The sequence below is a fragment of the Eulemur rufifrons genome, chromosome 8 (genome assembly GCF_041146395.1).
Source record: "Eulemur rufifrons isolate Redbay chromosome 8, OSU_ERuf_1, whole genome shotgun sequence".
NCBI classification, from domain to species: Eukaryota; Metazoa; Chordata; class Mammalia; order Primates; family Lemuridae; genus Eulemur; species Eulemur rufifrons.
Genome location: NC_090990.1, coordinates 39463241 through 39483104, shown reverse-complemented (window position 1 = coordinate 39483104; position 19864 = coordinate 39463241). Strand labels below are relative to the sequence as shown.

Sequence of the window (19864 nt, the reverse complement as noted above, 5' to 3'; positions counted from 1 at the left end):
CAAGAGGGGACCCAGCCATGTCCCCAGCTCCCCTCTGGCATCAGAGAACATGGGATTCTGTCCACGGGCGGGAAAGTTTCTCTGAGCAGACTGGAGAGGACCAGGCCCGGGTTCTAACCCTGTCCCTGCCTCCTGGTCCCGGAGGTCTAGGGAAAGCCACCCACCTCCTTGGGACTCCTGAGCGGTAAATGCCTCCCTCCCTCGCGCGGCCTGTGCAGCCTCCCCTTGCCTGTCCCCTTACTGACTGACTCGGAGCCGACCGGGTCCTGCCAGGTCCCAGGCTGTCGATGTGCGTTTGAGTCCTGACTGCCACAGACGGCCTGCATGGACTTGAATAGGCCACTGTCCTGCTCTGGGCCTCAGTTTCCCCATTGGCATGATGGGGTGGGGCGAGACTCTCTCCTCTTTGCACCCTTGGCGGGACTGTTCAAGGCTACAGGCGAGAGGAAGTGTCCCGGCAGTGTCACGGACACACTCTTACTCGCTCTGAGATCTTGGGCCAAACGTCAGCCTCGATTTCTTCATTTGCAAAGTGGGGACGATTCCCGTGGGTGCACACGGGACTCAGAGGAGGCCGCGGTGGCCAGTGCTTAGCACAGAGCCTGCGCACGCGGGGCGTTCGGCGAGGAGCTCTGCCCTGAGCAAGGTCCAGAGGGCCCACGAGGCCTGTTGAGGCGCATCCTTGGTGCTAACGAGAGGAAGGTAGCCCCGGCCTTGGCACCTGTGCGGTGACTCCAGGCCTGGGGTTTGGCTGCTGTCTGGGGACAGCCACGGGGTTTCCTGAGGGCTTGCGGGGGCCGGGGCCTGAGGAGTGTCCTGCACATGTCAGGCCCTGGAAAAACAAACACAGAGACGGGCCTTGCTGCCTCGTCTCCAGCAACTGCGCCTGCGGACACGAGCCCTGTGCGTTCGCTTTTTGACAAAAGCAGTGGAAAGGTACCAGCATCCCTAAGGGACAGAGCTGGGGGCCAGCTCAGGGGCAGGGCAGGGCCCTGTGCGCGTTGGAGAGAGACTGGCCGGTGGAGTGGGGGGCTGGGGGGCGGTCGCAGACAGGCCTTCAGCCCTCCCCCGGGCCTCCCTCGCAGCCAGGCAAGCTTCTCACCGCTCTGTCTCTCTCTTTTTGCTCTCCTCCATCCTTTACCCCGGCAACCCTCCGAGGCAGCACCCAGGTATGGTCGTCTCTGTGCTCCCCCACTACAGGGGCCCTGGGCCGTGGGCACCTCTCCCCGGGTCCAAGGTCAGACTGGCCTCTCCTCAGTCCAGCAGGGGCAGAGTTGCCTTGAGGTTTGGGGGGCAGGTCCGCGTGGGACACCGCAGTCCCTGGTACTGACTCTGAGAGGAGTCATTTCCTCCAAACGGTCTCCTGTCCCCTGCAGTCCCAGGGTCGGAGGGTCCTGAGAGATCAGAACCACGAGATGTGCTCAGAAGGGGAAGCCGTGTGAACCTCCAGCCCCAGGAGCGGCCGAGTCCCCAGCAGGGTCTTGGGGAGGCCCCTTGGGAGAGATCAGAACTCAGAGCCAAGAGTGCCCTGGCCTGGGTCACCCTGAGACCTGGGATGAGTCAGACAGGTCCCTCCTGCTGCAGCAGCGGGTGGGCAGTGCCATGGGTGGGAAGCTCGGCCCGTGGAGGGGGTGGGCGATCGAGGTGGGGGGCTTGGAGGGAGGTGACGTGGGCTGGCAGGATGGGCGAAGATAGTCCCGTGGGTGGGACGGGAGGAGGTGTACAGACTCCAGCAGGACCCAAGCCTCAGAGAGCCCTGGACGCCTAGATATGGCCTATGTTCTGAGAGCACCAGGGAGCCGCTGAGGGTTTCAGAGGCAAGAGCAGGGCCCACGTCTGGCTGTGGGTGTGCGGGCAGATCGGAGGCCTCGCGCAGGCTGGAGCCCAGGGCGGGAATGCAGGCAGAGGCAGTGGGAAGGATTTGGGGCCCACTTATGTTCTGGATGAGAATGGGGGCCCGCAAGGAAGGGGCTCGTCCACTCCCCACACAAAGGACACAGCCCCCAGCCCCCCTAGGCCTGGGTCTCTGGGATCCAGCTCCCTTCTGGCCTCCTGAGGTTGTCGGGAGGAGGACCTGGGTTTTTTATGGCCCAGAGAACAGTCTGGGGACTCTGGACCCACCTGCGAGGTGTGGTCAGTCCCTCCCAGCCTGGCCCGTGTCTGCCCCCTTGCCCTGTGCCGTGCCCTCTCCTCTCCGCTCCGAGGAGCCACCTTGCTTTACCCCTGTCTGCTGCTGCTGCTTTGCAGCTGTGGGATCCGAAGGGTGGACTTTTCTCAGAGTCGGGGTCTGAGGTGGGAGAACCCTTAGAACTAGGTTGGCTCCATTTTGCAGAAGAAAAAGCGAGACTCACAGAGAGGAGGAACTCACCTGAGGTCCCAGCAGGGTGGGAGAACAGAGACACGACCCCCTTCCTCCACTCCCAGGCCAGGTACCACTAGGAGGCCACACGTGGGGACAGGGCTGGCCAAGTCACACCCCTCCCGGCCCGCAGCCAGCCCCTTGCCTAGTCATCCTCCCCGCCAGGTCATGCAGAAGGACCTTGGTCCCGAGGGTGGCCCCTCACTCACCCCACCTGTGCCCCTGATGTTACAGAAGCCGTACGCCTGTCAGATCCCCGGCTGCTCCAAGCGCTACACGGACCCCAGCTCCCTGCGCAAGCACGTGAAGGCCCATTCAGCCAAAGAGCAGCAGGTGCGTAAGAAGGTAAGACGGCCCTCCTGGCCTGGCGCTTTCTGCAGACACCCCGGCCTCCCAGCCGCCTGCCCAGAGTCAGGCCAGGTGCCCACACTCCCTGCATGCGTCCACCCATCACACCCTAAGAATGCCACTGTCCACTGTCTACCTCCCACCTGGTCCCAGAGTGTGTCTGCGGACCCACAGCCCCTCCTTCCTCACCCCCAGCCAGCCATTTACTACCACAGACCACCCAAGGGCTCCCCTTCCCACCCATCTGCCCACCCACCGCGGCTTGTGCGGCAGACGTTTGATGTCCAGCCCTGCGCTGGACACGGAGATGCAAAGATCAAAAGCACTTGCAATCGCCTGGCGGTGAGAGGCAGACATAAAGGGACGATTCAGTATCCTATCATAATGATGACAATAGAGGTGTGCAGTGCAGTCAGGGGCACAGATAAGGGGGCCTTAGCCCCTCCGGTGGGAGCAGGAGGGTGCATGGAAGCCAGACGCCGGGGCAAGGGTGCAGGTCAGGGGCGTGAGCGCTGGAGCCTGGGTCACCACTGCTGGCTCTGTGGCTTTGGGCAAGGGCCTTAGCGCCTGTGTGCCCAGGTCCCTCAACTGGCCAAGGGGCAAGGAAGGACTTGCTTTCAGCAGCTGTCATGAGGCGTAAATGAGTAAATTTGTGTTTTGGGTTTAGAACTGTCCTTGGCACAAATTTAAAGCTCAGGACAGAAGTTGGTGCGTGTTTTCATGAGTCTTAAGGAAAGACAAGCGTTGGGCAAGTGAATACAAGTCACAAGAGGATAGCCCGGAGTAACCGGCACTGAGCAAGCCTGGAACCTCCTGCGTGTGCGGGACCAGCAGGCGTTCATCTGTCTTGGGGCTGAGCAGCGCAGTGAGGAGAGGTGGCCTGGGTAGGGCTCTGTCCTGAGCTTGGTGGGTGCCCTCAAGGGGTCTTATGCACAGAAGGGACCTGTGGCCTTCTCTGGCTGCGGGGGCCACATGGAGAATGGGTTGGGGTTGGTTGGGGAGCAGGAGAGATGTGGGGGCCGGCCTGGGGCGCAGCAGGAAGGAGGAGGAGGGGCTGCCAGGAGCCCCAGTGCCAAACCCTGGAGGCAGGATGGCGGGGCCCCTCACCAGGACGGAGACTCTTCCAGGAGCAGGTCTGCAGGGGAAACAGCAGGTTCCGTTTTGGACAAGCAGTGCGTGAGCGGCTGAGGGACCCAGGCTGCAGCGGGAGGGACAGGACTACTACACCTGGCTGGGTTCAACTCACGTCTGCCGAGGGCCACCGGGGCCACGGGAGTGGGGGCCCTTGCGTGCCAGGGAGGGCGTGGGGGTGAAAGAAACACCAGGGGCCAGTAAGATTTCTGGAGCAGCCACTGTATTCCGAGCACTGGGTGGGCTGTGGACACAGGTGTAAGTATAACAGGCCAGGGGCCCACAGGCTGGAGACCAGACTGCTCCAGGCCCAGCAGTGAGGTACTGGCGGCAGCCAGGCTTGCGACGTTGGTCCCCATCCTGCAGGACGCTGTGGGGCAGAGGGAGGGCGTGGGCAAAGCCTGCATAGTGAGCCCCTGGTGAAAACGCCGCCTCCGCATTTCCCCTGAGAAGGGGGCTGAGCTTTGCCCAGCTGCCTCCACGGCTCAGGCACTGCACCTGGGCCTTCACGCCCTGTATCTCATTTAGTCTTCACTTAAGCCTAGGTGTGAGCTCTATTTTTATTCCCATTTTAGAGATGCGGAAACTGAGGCTCAGTTAACAAACCAGCCCAGAATCATGCAGCCTGGGAGAGACAGAACCGGGTCCCATCCCAGACCCTTCTGTCTCCAGGGCCTGAGCGGGGACAGGGAATGGCCAAGGCTTCAGCAGGCTGGAGCTCCACGCCAGGGAGGCTTCTGTCCCAAGCAGACCCGTGCCCGAGCACCGGAACCCTGCCCTGGTTTTCCCAGGCCCCGTGTTTGGCTCACACTGGGCCCCCAGGGACTTGGGGCAGCAAATCTGCAAACTTCCCAACAATAAGCATCCATTAAAAGCCATCGGAGATGATATATCTTTCTGGGTAAAGCGACCCTTGTATTATGACAAGTCCTTGGCAGCCCTGCTGCGTTTCAGAGAGAATTAGAAATGCTTTTCTTCCTTAATTCCCCTCTCCTGCTGCTCCTAATCCGATCGACATTGCGGTCTGCAAGAACATGCCTTGGCCTTCTTTTGCCAGAAACTTAATTTACATGGAAAACAGCTGCTGGGTCAGGGAGCTGCGAGCCCATCTCGAGGCTGGGCCTGCCTTCCCGAGCCCCGGTCCTGGCCCTTCTGCCCTGGGAGGGTGGAAAACCCCTCGGGCTGACTCTCAACTGCTGTGTGACGTGGGACCAGGCTCTTGCCTTTTCTGGGTCTGTTTAAGGCGAGCATTTGAACAAGCCCATCCACGTGCCTGCCCCCTCGTTCCCCGATATCCTGAGGGCCCCCCATCCCCATTCTGGCTCTGTCTGGGGAGGTGAAGGCGTTCTGAGGTGACTGTCTTTGGAGACAGCCGAGGGTTGTTGGCCAAAGATTTGCCCGGGTTGCTGGGAGCATCCAGCCCAGCTCGCTGTCAGCCAAGCGACCTCGAGTCCACACGCCGATCCATGCTGCCCACTACGGGATGACCAGGTGGGCTCGGCCAGCTGGAGTTCAGCCAGCCCTGGACACGGCACCTCACAAACCGTGTCACCCCCCCATCATCTCATCACTGCCCCCAGCAGCCTGCGTGAGGCATGACCATTGCTGCTTATTACAGGCAGGGTAGGCAAGACCCAGAGAGGTCAAGTTATTTGTCCAACATCACACAGGGAGTAAAGAATGGGATTTGAGCCCCGCTCTTCATCCCCTGAACTATTCGCACTGCACCTTTTACCCAGAAGGAAGGAAGATGGAGCACAGGGAATGGGGAGGGAGGAAGGAGAGGCGCTTGATGCATACCTGTGGATACCTACTGCATACCTACTGCATTTCACTCCTGGCATCAGTTCACCGCATGGGTGGCCGCCACCGAATGTGCCTCCAGCCACCTCCAGGAGGCCCTACTGCTGCACTTTGCCAGCCACCTCCGTGTTTGCGCTGGGGCCATGCCTCCCACGGGCTGCCCCAGCAGTGACTGGGTATGGCAGGCCCAACAGGGACACTGAGGCAGCCCCTCCTAGGGGACACAGGACTCCCCTGACTTCAGCAGGCTTTGGCTCCCTGAGGACTCCCCAAGTCCCTGAATCCCAGTCCAGGAAGGTTCCACCCGGCCTCTTTTCCTCCCTCCTTCCTTGGTCCGGGGCTCGCCCAGCCTTCCCGGCTGTCCCCCTGCTTTCTCTCTTGCAGGCACGTCCCCTCCTAAAATCCTTACATGGTGAATCCCATCTGGCATCTGCTTCTCAAAGGCCCTGGGATAACATGGTCTTTACAATGTACATAATTAGCCCCATTTTACAGATGAGAAAACTGAGGCATGGTGACAAGCAAGGTCTTGCCCTGGGGCTGCCGTGCTTCCTTCCCTGTCCCCTAAAGTGAGGGTCACGGTGGGCAGGCGTTCTCACACGAACACCCGTCTCCCTGTGCTTGTTCCCAGCTGCACGTGGGCCCTGAGATGGAGGCCGACGTCCTGACCGAGTGTCTGGCCCTGCAGCAGCTCCACGCGGCCACACAGCTGGCTGCCAGTGACGGGAAGGGCGACCGAGCCCCGGGCCAGGAGCTGCTCCCAGGTATGTGTGCGGGGAGGCAGGGCCAGGGGCACAGGGGCAGAAGGGGCTCCAGGAGGGCCTCTCTCTGCCGGCAGCGCCTCCGGGACAGCAGGGAAGCTCCGTGGGCCACCCACGTGGGCAGCCACTCACCGGGTGTCGCTGCCTGTCTGCCTCTGGCTCCCCACTTTCCACCTGTCTTCTCTCGGCTGCTCACCCAACCAGGGGACGTCCCCTCACACTCCCGCGGCTCCCCACTGCCCTGGGGTGAAGCCTGCACTCCTCGGCCTGGGCCCTCCTGGTGGCCTCTCGCCCCGACCTTGGCACATCAGATGCAGCTCCGTGAATACTCTCTGCTCCCTCTCACCCCAGGCCACAGTCCACACCTTGCCAGCCCAGTCCCCCTGCCCCTCCTTCAGGACCCGTCTCCGGGCCCCCTCCTCCAGGAAGTCTTCCTCTGGGCTGTCGCTCTGTTTCCCGTCTGTCTCCCCAGCTAGACTGAGTTCCTCCAGGGCAAGGCCAGGGTCTGCCTCATCCCACAGTCACTGGCACCCAGCATGGGGACATACGCAGAGCCGGGCTGGGGGAACGTGTGGCCCTGCCCCAAGCATAATGAAGAGAGGCCGCGGTGCCCTGGGCGTGAGCCCTTCCCGATGGCACGTGCTGCCAGGATCATCCACAGGCAGGACCCGCCTTCAAGAAGAGCCCATTCTGCCCCCGGCCTCAGCTCGAAGTCCTGCTTAAGCCCCACCAGGACTCCTGTTTCAAAGGAGGAAACTGAGGCTCTGGGAGGGTAGGCAACTTGGCCAAAATCACTTCCAGGTCAGCACTGAACTGTGTGGCCCAGGACGGCGCCCCCTGAGCCCCCGGGTCCCTGCAGGTCCATCTGTCCAGACACTCTGGTCCAGTGGGGGCCACCTGTCTGTCCCTCCAAGCAGCCGTGGGCCACGGGGCAGGTCTCGGGCCACGCAGGAATTCCTGGCTCTGTGGCCTGGGAATCCAGCCAGATAAGGGCAGTGTGGCCCTGAGATTCCGGCTGACAGTGCTCCCCCCGCCCCGCCGCCCCCCGCTCCCCCTAAAGAAACCACAGTATCAGACAGAAAGCTCTGCCCCCCTCTGGGATTTCTTGAATTACTCCAAACATTTTAGACATTTTTTATTTTCTAATTTCTTATTCTTTCCCCTCAATGTTGAAGTAGCAGCAGATTTAAAAATATATCAAAGCACTTGCCAAACAGCCGCAGGAAGAGAAGGTTTTACCCTTTCTCATGGGCCCCTTCACAGGGGTCTGTGCTGAGACAGGCCCAGGAGGGCGAGGACCCCCAGGACGACGGGTGCTGTGGAGGAGGGGGTCACACTCTCCCTCTGCAGCCATCGGACCCCTGTGCGGGGGCTGCCGCTCATGGGGTCAGTGTTGCCCACATGGCAGGGCTGGAAGGGACCACGAGGTTGATCTAGCCCAGGGCTCAAGGTGTCTCAAGTGCCAGCTCCCAGCGGCGGGCGGCGACAGTTGGGAGGTCTGCGCTGGGAAGGACTCTCCTCACTCGGCAGGAGAGAGGCTGCCGCTGGTGAGCAATGCTGCCCCCAGGGCAAGGCCCCCGTTTCTCCTCGGGGGGACTAGGCCTGGGCAGGACAAGGACTTCCCCAGGGCCACCCAGAGAAGTCAGCAGCAGTCCGGGCTGGGGGGGGCGCCTGTGCTCCCAGATGGCAGGCGAGGGCTGTCCCGGGAGGAGGGCAAGGCCAGCAACCACCATCCCTCGAGCACTGCTCGGGCCGGTCACCTTGCAGACGCCATCCAGCCCACGCGATCCCCAGCCACCCCTGCGGGAGTGTCACACCCGCGCTACAGAGGAGAAACAGTCCGCTGAGGCACCTCCGCTGGTTGGAGGCCTCACAGGTGATGCCACACCTGCCGGACCTGCCACGCTGGCCCTGTGACAGCGAGTAAGTGGTGCCTTCCCTGCATTGAGCCTCAGTTTCCCTCACAGACCTCCTAAGAGAACAAATATGATTGTGGACGTGATCACTTACACAAATCCTGTGTGACTTTTCTTTTACCATTATTACTATCGTCATTGTTCCTGGTGAATGAGAAGGGTGACCATTCACTCGGCCCTCTTACAATGACGCAACAGCCAACATTCATTGAATACGTGCTGGGAGCCGCTCCAGGGACTGAGCACGCGTGTGGTGACTGCCACCCTCCTCACGTCAGCCTCACACGGCACATGCTGTCCTCGGCCAGCAAGTGGCCCAGCAGGATTGGAACTCAGGTCCTCTGGCCCCAGGCTATGCTCTTACCCAATAGTCCACGGCCTCCCTGCTGCTAACGCCACTCCTCTGCCTACTGAGTACCTGCTGTATGCCACGCCCCGTGCTGGTCCCTGTCCCCAAGCTGCTGCCAGGCACAACCAGGGGTCCTGGATCCCCCAGACCCCAACCCGCCAGGTTCTCCTGCAGGCCGCAGGACAGATGCCTGAGGCACAGCTGGGAACCGACGTTGGGGCCAGAGGTGACGCGCTCACGGCTGGTGATTGATGATACTGCTTTACAGCCTGAAGTGGTGTGTTTCGGGGTGAGCCCATCACCCCACTGCCCCTCGCGGTCTGGCAATTCCTTCCTTCCCGTCCCGCGCTCATCTGCATGGTCAGCACCCGCCCTGCACACACTGTCGCCCACTGTGTGCCCGGTCTCGGGCGGGGGCGCGGTACAGGCGGGGCCCTGGACCCAGGGAGGGCAGAGGCAGGGGAGACAGGGTTAGAAGAGTCCAGAACAGAAGGGTGAGGGCGAGGGAGGAGCTGGAGCGGGAGACGTTGAATTTTCCCTGTCTGGCTCCAGGAAGCCCCCCGAGCCTGTCTCATGGGAGGCACCCGCTCCCTTCTTCACAGGAAGCCTGGGGAGGCTGTCCGGCAGCCGTCCTCAGCAGCCCGGGTGACGTGGTGGGCAGTGGGGACGTGGGCAGCATGTGGCCAGCGTGGCCGAGGGAGAGAGAGCGGGAGCCACCAGGATTCCAGGCGTCCCAGCTGCCAGGCCCCCACATGGGTTCCAGATGGCAGGTGAGGGTGCTAAGGACAGCCGTGAGCGGCACAAGCCCTGCGCAGCACCGGCCAGGCTTCCCCCACAGAAGTCCCCTCGGGTGACTTTCCCCACGCAGGGGAAGGCTGTGTGGCCCTGGGAGGCAGTGGCTGGGGACAGGTGGTACAGCCCTTGGGAGAGGAGCTTCCAGAGGCAGGGAGGGCAGGGACCGGGGCCGAGAGCTGGAGGGTGCTGAGAGCCTGCCCGCAGCCGAGCCCCGGCCGATGTCCAGACCACGACCTGCGCAGGGCCCGCTCTTCCCGGCCCGGGCCTCGGATGGACTCTCCCTGCCGCTGGGAAGACAGGCCTGATGAGCCGCCCGCTCTGTGACTTTGGACAAGTCACTTGTTAAGATTTAGTTTCTTCGTCTTAAAATGGGATCGTGTCTCCGCCACTGACAGTTGTCGAGATGGTTAAGCTAGATCCCGTGGAGAAAGGGCTTGGCACGAGGTGCATGCTTAGTTGCCGTGATTATTGTTGTAAGAGTAGAATTTCGCCTCATGTAACATGGGGTGCTTGTGCTGGACTCCAGGCCAGGGGTTGCAAACCGTTTGGTCTCGTAGGCACTGTGGAGGTTGTTTTGGGCTGTTTTTTGCTTTTCTAACAGTTTCAATGTAAAGGCCTTTACGGGACGTATTCTCTCCACTTCGCCAGTCCTCGCCACTTCCTACTGTTAATCCCTGAAATGTCGCTTACTTTGCTCCCTGCCGTGCCACCCAAGGCACTGAGCTTGCAGTCCCTGCCACCACCCTGCTCAGTGCCTGCCTCCTGAAAGGCAGGCCTGGCCGGCCTGGGAGGGACCAGCCCTGGAACTCCGGCCGGCAGAGAAGGCACAATCCCTCCCTCACCCTATCCGTGAAAGGGGGCTGGTCCTCATGGCGTGATAAAGAGCACTGGGCCTGGGTCCATGGTACCCAGAGTGATACTCAAATGTGACAGCTGGCCCAGGGTGGCCGCCGGCCAGAGTGGGTGCTGCATCAGTGCACCCCTGGGTACCGCCCCCAGTCCACGGAGTCCCAGAGTAGGAGTTTGTTCTCCCCTGTGACTAGGGTTCCTTTGTGAAGGCATTTGGGAATGCTGGCCTCAGTGACTCCCAAGCCCATAATTGGGCCCTCAGAGCAACATCTGACTCTGGCCTTGTGTCCCCCATTGATTTCTTAGCCCCTCTGTCTTCTTAACAAGGGTAAGATCCTTGGGGGTAAGAGGTGATAAAAGGCACCACCCTGCAGGTGTCTTCTGAAGGTTCAGAATCTGAGGTAGAGCATGGGTGACTCCTTTCCTCAGTTGGGACCCTTGTGCAGTGTACAGCCTGTACAACCATCCATGGCAGCCCTCTCAGAGGTCTTCCAAGCCAGCCTGCCACCCAGCTAGTGCAGTCATCTGTCTTTGGAACCCTTCACAGTGGACACCCAGGTTCTGCTTACACACCTCTGGGGATGGATAGTTACTCTATCCAAAGGCTGCCCATTGCCCTGTAGCAACATTGCCTGTTGGAAGGTACTGCCGAGCCCTGAGCTGGTGTCTGCTTCTCTCAAGCTTCTCTCCATTCCAGGCTCCCCATCTGCCTCTTCTTTTCCAGAACAGCCCCACAGAGATTTGAAGCAGCCCGCCCCGTCCATGGACCCCCGTACACACACACACACACACACACACACACACACAGGGCACAACCACCCATGTCCCTGACAGTCCCTTGCAGTCCACCTCTGCTGTCATGCTGGGCCCCAGCTGTGGACACAGCCCTTCAGCCAGGGCTGAACTGGGCAGAGTGGGGCCATCACCTCCCTCATTTTTGCCCCTAAGCTTCTGTTAATACAACCTTGCTCATTTTCTTTCTTGTCTTTCTCCATAATCAGGCACACACAGCTCCAGGGCTGTCCACAGTCGTCTCTAGGGAATGGCCAAAGTGCAGTGACATCTGCTTGGTTCCCTGCAGGTGGGTATCCCGGCTCCATCGCCCCTCACAACGGGCTCGCCTCAGGCATCCTGCCCCCCACGCACGACGTCCCTTCCCGGCATCACCCGCTGGACGCCACCACCGGCTGCCACCACCATCTGTCCCCTCTGCCCATGGCTGAGAGCACCAGGGACGGGTATGTACACCACACCGAGCCAGTCCTCCTCCAGGGGCAGCAGGGGGGCACCTGCGTGGGAGGCAGGCAAGGGCAAGCGTCCCACGCACTATCTGGTTGTTACCGATAATGAAAACAGCCTGCACTTATTGAGCACTTACTGCATACTGTGCCGTAAACTCTTCCTGTGCACAGTTTCATTGGAGCCTCACAGTAACCCTACGAGGTAGACAGTATCGGTGCCCAGGCTTGCGAACTCGTCACTTCATGTACCCTCTTCTCCCCCGCAGGGGACCCTGGGAAGATGCTGTGCTCCCCACCCAACCCCAGGCCTCCTCAGGGCTCACTCTGGCTTCTCCTTGGCTCATCCGGGCACTGGGTGAGCAGACTGCCCACTGCCCGCTCCAGGGGTGCTGGCCTGGGCCTCACCCCATCGCCGGCCGCCGCAGCTGTGGCCTTCGCCTGGTCTGCCGGGGCCGTGTGGGAGCCTGTGCTGCAGGCCCACTGCAGAGAGGGGCAGCCTCTCCCGGTGTCAGTGTGGTTCTCACTGTGGCCACTTAAGTGGCTGGAAGTGGTGAATGTGCTAATTGCTGGCCCCTAATGCTGCTGAAATCGGGTTTCCTTGCAAATGAGCAGGAGGAGGCCTCCCAGCCCTGCCCGCCTGCCCTCCCTGCCTTCTCTGCTTGACACCAGCAGTGATTTGATCAAACTTGTCCCCCAAGGCCTGGCCCCAGCACCTTCCTCCTTCCCTGCCCTTCCTCCTCAAGGCTGCAGCCTTGGCCTTGGCCCGCCTGTGCCTGGAGCCAGCCTGGCTTTGTCACCAAATTTGTGACCTGCTGCTCCTACCCACAGTCCTCCTGCCATCCATCCATCCATCCATTCAGTGTGCAGTTATGGAGCCCCGGGAGAAGCCGACCGTGAGAGGGAGACGGACATGCCTGCAGAGATTGGCCGTACAGAGGGGGTGGAAGCAGAAAGGGCTGTCAAAGCCCAGAAGAGATCCCAGGGAGTGGGGCTGGGGGAGGATGTCAGGGAAGGCTTCCTGGAGGAGGTGATGCTGAGCCAGTCCTCCGAGGTGAGGTCAGAGTCGGGCAAGTGGAGAGGTCAGGAGAAAGGAAGGAGCAGCAAGGGCAAAGGTGGCCTGGTGAGAGCCTGGCGTGTCCTGGAAAACGTGAGCCATCCTGTGGGGTGATGCACTTGGGGGAGGTCACCAGGGCCCCATCACGAGGCCTGGGATGGAACTCGGTCCTGAAGGGTGCTGAGCAGTGATGTGGGCAGGTTTGGGGCCTGCAGCACGGGCTGGAGTGCGGGTGCAGGATGGAAGGCGGGTGCCGGGCCAGATCCGGGGTGGCAGGAGGAACACTGAAAGGCGAGGGTGACAGAACAAGCAGGAGTCGGGAAACCCCGGCTGTGCAGGGCGAGGCGGGCATCAGGGATGGGCCCTGGCTGTGCACAGGGACCGCTGTCAGAGCAGGGCACATGGTGGCTGCACGTGTGGGCAGAGAGCCCTGAAGGGGCTGCACGGGGAACCGGAAATCCCGCCACTCCCCCAGCCTCCGTTTCTTCTCTGTAAAAGACATTTGAAAACCCTCCTCTAGGAAGGTGGTGAGGGTCAGCTACACGTGCCTGACACTGCGTGTGTCACCTGGTCCGAGTTCCACCGACACCGGCCCCCGGCACCCACCCGCTCAGGCCACCTGCTCACCCACCAGCCAACCTAAAATCATCTCCAAGCAAAGGAAAATAAACCACAGAGGCCTCTCCCCGCTCGGGCCTGAGCTCTGTCCCACCTCGCTCATCGCCTGCCTGCCGCCTGCCTAAGTGCCCGTCAAGAGTTTCTGCAGTGAGAGGCAGAGTGACGACAAGGCGGGACCCCCAACCTGCCGGCCCACCCCTGCCCGCGGCAGCGGGGCCCTGAGCCACCCTGAGCAGCGAGGCGCCCGGCCCCTCCCGCCGCAGGAGACGGGCCCGCGTGCCTGACCCCAGGCCCAGGCCCAGCTTGAATGGGTTTCCTTTTTCATCCCCTGAGAAGAGAGCCGGGGGAGAAGGCCTTCAGCCTCCCCTTCCTGCCAAAGTCAACAGGGAACGGCCACTCGCGGCTCCCCAGTGGTTTGCTGGGACGTTTAAATAGCTTGACAGAATTATCTGATTCACTCAAAATATGCTAAGAGGGCCTGACTTCATGACCACATTTATTTACCCTGGCCCAGAGGGGATGCTGAATAGGGTATTTTTTTCCCAGCCCCGTGCGAGGTATGAAGCGCTCAGTCTGCCAGGCCAGTGAGGTTTTATATTAATTTTTATAGGTTCCAATTGAAGCAAAAATATTTGATTTAGGAATCATTTGCATGACTCAGAAGAGGAGCTCCAGATGATCTTTTTTTCCTTTTAAAGCGTTCAGGTAGAGCAGCGTAACCCCAGCCTTCACGTCTGCTGCGGATAGTCGTGTTCTGTTTAATTTCACTGGCTGTGAAGGTGGCAAATGGGAATTTATGGCAGGGTTGAGACAGGAAAAACAAACTTGGAAAATACGTGTTTTTCCCCTTCAGATCTGGTTCTCCTTAATTCTGCGATGCCTTAATCTCTGGGTTTTGTAGCTGAGAGGTTCAGAAACCCGTTTGTTAGTGTTCTCGGTTGTCTGCCGGGTGCCAGGCCCCGTGCCGGGTGCGCGGTGACCGAGAGGGGCCAAGACCTGGCCCTCCCTGCGGCGGCTCCCAGGGGAGGGGCCGGCGGGGAACCAGGGGCGAGCTGGCCGTGGGTGCCCCCGCTGGAAGGGGGATGGGCAGGCACCGCACAGAGGGCCTGGAGGAAGGAGGGTCTGCTGTCCCGGCCAGGAGAACTGGTAACGAGGACACCTGGCTTGTGCACAGCCCTCCACAGTTTACAGCGCAGAGTAGACCCGTCCCACTTGGTGGCCTGTGAGACAGGCCTAAAAATAATGATGCTGGCAGTGATAATTCATTCACGGAGACTTGAGGATTCAGTTCACAAACTTAGTAAGGAGACATGGACCTGCAGTGCGTTAGTTGCTGGGCCAGGCCCTTCCCCCGCCCCCCGCAAGCTCACAGTAATGGGGGTCCCAGACAGCACAGAGGAGGGGCGGTGACGACAGGCTGCCCAGGCTGGAGGGAGCAGAGAACCAGGGCAGACACGGAGCCCTGACCTCTCCCCGCATCTCCTGTCTCCATTTCCAGACAGTCCTTCCCTCACAGAGGGGCGCGGATCTGCCCGCTAACACCTCACGTCTCAGACAGCAGGCGAGGGTCACATGCCTAGCTTGACAAGGCCACCTGGAGCTGTGACGTGGGACTTGCAGCACAGTTTAATGTGGGGTCCAACAAGCCCACAGATCCAAACAGGAAAATAGAGACTCTGAGCTCTTCCTCTGTCTTTCTGCACTGCAGAAAGACTTTATAGGCTATGAGCCTCCCACCTGGTTCCAAGAGCCCCCAAGCCCAGCTGATCCCAAAGTCATTGTATTCGCTGTGAGCAGGGCCCTGCAGGCTCAGGAGGGCAGCGCGAGGAGGGAACCTCATCTGCAGCCACGTGCAGTCCAGTTAGACTGCCCACTCGGGCCGCGCTGGGCTGGGCTCAGGGTGCTTGCGGAGAGCTCTCGGCTGCTGCAGTCTGGCTTCAGAACATGAGCTTCCAGAGAGCACAGTCTTGGGCCCACATCCCCTCAGGAGCTGTATGACTGTAAGTAGTGAGCCTCCCATCACAGGAGGTATGCAAGTGGAGGAGAGATGGCCAGGGATAGAGACAAGGGAGGTCCCTCAGAGTACACTGTGCAGGAAAAGAAAAGGCCAATGTGGACATCAGACCCACCTGCTAGTTTTTCTTCCCTTCATCTTGGCAACAATGATGATGACTGGTGGTGTGACTAAGCATGTATCAGTCATCGTCCTGAGTGCTTTATCTACATTGCTTTACTTTTACCCTCACCGTAACTCATGAGGTCAGTGCTGTGTGGCCGGGAGTAACGTGGACAAACCTCTCTGAACCTTGGTTTTCTGATCTGCAAAAAGGAAGCAAGAACACCTGTGTCATGAGGCCTGGGGCGAGGCAGGGGCTCCGTGAACGGTGACCGTCGATGCCGTGAGCTGTCCTGCTGAGGCACCGCGGAGGCCCTCCGCACGGCTGTCTGGGGCTTCCTCCAGGAGGCCAGAGCGGCGGCATCCGGCAGGGGTGGCTGGGGTTTAGCTCGTGGTCACGAGAGCTGGGCTGTTCCAGCTGGGAGCACGCGGCCCGTCGAGGAAACCGAGGCTCAGACGTCAGGCAGATTGCCCAAGGCCACTTGGCCAGCGAGAGCAGTTAGGGGTCTGAACACAGTTCTGTCGCTTACTCCCTCTGTTCCTTGCTGGCTATCAACCCTAAGTACCAGACTCTAATGCTCACAGGGTTTTAAGATTTCAGTCTGAGCACAGTCGGGAATAAAAGCTTCCTCTCCCAACTGCTGTGCTGAGCGGGAGCAGGCCAGGTAGCGGCTCCCCACGGCCGGAGGGGGACAGGCAGCGGCAGCCCCGTCCCTGCTGACGGCCGTCTCTGTTCTCTCCAGGTTGGGGCCTGGCCTCCTCTCGCCCGTGGTCAGCCCACTGAAGGGGCTCGGGCCACCACCGCTGCCACCGTCCTCCCAGAGCCATTCCCCCGGGGGCCAGCCCTTCTCCACACTCCCCGGCAAGCCGTCCTACCCGCCCTTCCAGAGCCCCCCGCCCCCGCCTCTGCCCAGCCCGCAAGGTAAGCTCCGGCGGGGGCCGCTCCAGGCACCCTCCCAACTCCTGCCCAGGGACCCCAGAGGAGTCGCCGGCCCGGGGGAGGCAGGTGGGTGCTCAGAGAATGACGGGCCAGGCACGGAGGGCCCTGCTGGGAGAAGCTGGGAGACAGGTGACCTAGAAGGCCTGGGCCATTTTCTGGAGGAAATTGGTTCAGAAAGTGAGAAGGAGTTTGTTTCATGGACAAGGTATCTGGGGGCGTTCTCAGCAGAGGGCACAGCGTCGGTGGCAGCAGGGGTGGCCAAGCCTGTGGCTTGGAGCCACCACGAGGGACTGGAAGCAGTAGCAGGGCCACTGTCCCGCCCTCAGAGCACTGGCATTGGCCACAGAGGACGCGGGCACAGCCACAGGAGACCATCTCAGCCACCCCTCGCCTGCCCACCACTCCATGCAGGGCAGAGCAGAGAAAGGGGGCCCAGACTGCTGGAGCCCTCCCCGCCCTGCTCTCTTCTCTCCATCACACCCACGCTGCCTGGACGGGACAGCAAGGGGGACTGGGCAGTGCAGTGAGGATGTCCCCTGCCTGCGCTGGGCGTTTTCCCTCTGTCAGCGCAGCCCCTGCCACCCCCTTCTGCAGGCTACCAGGGCAGTTTCCACTCCATCCAGAACTGCTTCCCCTACGGCGACTGCTACCGGACGACCGAGCCAGCGGCCAGTGGGGACGGACTGACCAGCGAAGCCCATGGTTTCAACCCCCTGCGGCCCAATGGCTACCACAGCCTCAGCGCACCTCTGCCCGCCACAGGTGAGCCCTGCCCGCGTGCCTCCCTGCCCCGACACCCCCGAGGCCCAGCCCCCTGCTGGGTGCTTAATGCACGTTGTCCTGCATCCTTTGGGCAGCCTCTGCGGTAGGGTCACCGCTGCTTGGCACAGAGGCTCAGGGAGGCCCACAGAACCAGGATTGGCACCCTGCTTGGGAAGTCGTGTCCCTTCCAGAACTTCGCGGGACTTATATGTGTCTGGACCCGACAGGTTTCTGAAGACTCGGACTGGGAGCTCATGATCTAATTAATGCTTCACTCCAAGTATTTATTGAGCACCTGCTGTGTGCTGGCCACAGGTGTAGGCCCTGGGGATGTAGCAGGGAATGAAATAAGTACTGATTTCCATTTAACAAATGGGGAAAATAGGTGGGGACAGAGCCTGGAGTTGTGCTTTCTCCTGGGCGCATCTGTCCTCCCCCAGCTGATGCCCCCGGCCCGGGCAGAGAGGCCCAGTGCGGGGGGAGTGCTCCACACAGCCCACGGTGGGGTCAGCCTGAGACCAGGAGGGCCAGGCCTGGTCGGCGCAGGGGCATCAATGGGTGGGCTACACCCGCCCTGAATTCCCCAGCCAAGCCCCCCCAGCATAGCCACAGGGCCCAGGTCTAGCTGGGGCACCCAAGGGCCCAGGGTGGAGCCGGAGACCCTGCCGCAGAGGCCCCGTCGGGCAGACTGTGTGCAGCCGGGGTGGAAGGACGGGGACATGGCGACGGGCACCGAGGCCTCAGGTGGGCACACACGAGGCTGTGGGTCCATGTCCCCACAGCTGCTCCGTGGCTGCAGTCTGTCTTCACGTGTCTGTGTGTGCCTGAGCATGCAGGCTGGCACAGGCGGTTGTGGGCCGTGTGAGCCCCCGTGAGTGTGTAAGGAGCGTGCAGGGCACACGCTCCCATGTCTGCACACGTGTACCCGTATCGTGCCGGTGCTGTGTGCAGGCACCGTCTGTGTGCACATCGTGTTGCCCGCCCCATGACTGATGTCTGTTTCCACAGACATGTATGTGCCTGTGTGTGATGTGGGCTGTTTCAGAGGAGCGTGCTTGTGTGCACGTGTGTGCCGTGTTCACCTACAGTGTCACACGCCCGCGTGTACGGGCCCCTGCATCAGGATGGGTGGGTCTGTTGGCCTCCCTTCTCCCCAGTGCCCATCCCCGGCCTGGCTCAGCTGCCCACACCGCCTCTGTCAGTCCAAGAACAGACACAGCATTAAACCCAGACTGTGACAGGCAGATGGGGCTGCAGGGCCTCGGGACAGTTCGGCCAACCCCACAGCGTAGATGGGAAGACTGAGGCCTCCTTTCTTGGGCCACACAAGCTCATGACAGCAGCTCGGGGACAGGGCCTCTGAGCAGCGACCCTACCCTGGAGACAGCGTGTCTAGGGGAAGAGCCAGGTAACTGCAGAGCCAGAGGGACCTGAGTTCAAGTCCCAGCTCCCCTCCTTACTGGCAGTGTGACCTTCGGCAAGTGTCTTGCCCTCTCTGAGCCTGCCTTCTCAGCTCTAAAATGGGCTAATGAATCCTACCTCATGGGATCATCGTGAAGCTTAAGTGAGCTAAGGCGTGCTTGAGCGTTTAGTAAGCGCCCAGGGAATTCTGTTTCCCTTCTTTGGGTTTGTTGAGTCCAGTGGAGAGCAGGAAACTGAAGGAGGGGGGTGAGCCGGGTCCTTCTGCCAGGAGGGGACTGACCCTTGAGGGCCAAGGCTGTGTTACCTGCAGCCCGCCCTTCCTCACTCCCCAGTCGCCCCCACAGTCCGGGCCTGGGTGAGGGACCACCCCGAGCCAGCCTGTGCCTGTCTCCCCCCTGCCCTGGGCCCCCTGGGTGTGCGAGGCCTACGACACCTTTAAGCCCCCTCCCCACCCACCAATCAGCTCCCCCATCTGGAAAAGCAGAGGGCTCGGAGCAGGCCCCTCCGAGGGGACGCCTGGGCAGGCAGGGTGGGGCCTGGGAAGCCCCCCCACCCCCCCCACCCCCCCCACCCCCCGTCCTCCAGTCCTGACCCTCTCGCTCCCACCCACAGGCTACGAGGCCTCGTGCCCCACGGCACTGCCACCGCAGTCATCTGAAGATGTGGTGTCCAGCGGCCCTGAGGACTGTGGCTTCTTCCCCAACGGGGCCTTTGACCACTGCCTGGGCCACATCCCCTCCATCTACACGGACACCTGAAGGAAGTCGCTGTCCACACCCGCCTGCCCTGCGCTGCAGAGCTGCTTCGCCCTCTTGCCATCCGCCCCCACGCTCCGCGCATCCGGCTGGAGCAGCCGGGCCACCAGCGCAGGGGTGCGTGGCTGGAGCAGCCGGGCCACCAGCGCAGGGGTGCGTGGCTGGAGCAGCCGGGCCACCAGTGCAGGGGTGCGTGGCTGCAGCGGTGCCCAGAGCTGCCCGGGGAGTGATCGTTCGAGCCCGAGCTAGGCGCTCAGAGGTGCTGCCAGGATCCGTGACCCTGTGACAGTCCCTTGATTGTGTCTTCCCGTTTCCCTGCCCAGTGGTTTTGAAATCACAGACCTCGTGTATATAAAATGTACAGAACTTGTTTTCCATTCCCCTGCCAGTTTTATATTTTTGGTTTTACAAGAAAAAATTAAAAACTGGAAACGAGACGTGGGGGCCTGGTTCTGCTTGTGATTCAGCCTAGAGGCTGCGACCAGGAGAGCCTCGGAGGAGTGTGACAAAAAGCTGGGTGTTCCGGCTTGGGAGGCCACGTGGAAACCAGCTCTGGCCTGGGTTCCAACCATGGGGAAGGGAACTCCGTCATGTAGGCCCCCACGGGCCGGGGTCCTTACAGACACCAGCACTGGTCCCAGGACG

At 61.3% G+C, this 19864-nt stretch overlaps 1 protein-coding gene across 3 annotated transcripts in view; it reads left to right on the top strand.

Annotated features, from left to right (window-relative positions):
- GLIS1 (GLIS family zinc finger 1) overlaps positions 1-19622 on the top strand; it is a 209210-nt gene extending 189588 nt beyond the window's left edge. For 2 of the 3 annotated variants that reach the window (XM_069477957.1, XM_069477956.1), the window contains 6 exons: positions 2594-2704; positions 6273-6405; positions 11393-11549; positions 16084-16262; positions 16875-17042; positions 19077-19622. In XM_069477957.1, the coding sequence (XP_069334058.1) occupies positions 2594-2704; positions 6273-6405; positions 11393-11549; positions 16084-16262; positions 16875-17042; positions 19077-19222 (894 nt within the window). In that variant the 3' untranslated portion in view covers positions 19223-19622. The remainder of the gene's footprint in view (positions 1-2593; positions 2705-6272; positions 6406-11392; positions 11550-16083; positions 16263-16874; positions 17043-19076) is intronic. The other variant, XM_069477958.1, reaches the window with a different exon arrangement.
- Positions 19623-19864: the final 242 nt, after the last annotated feature.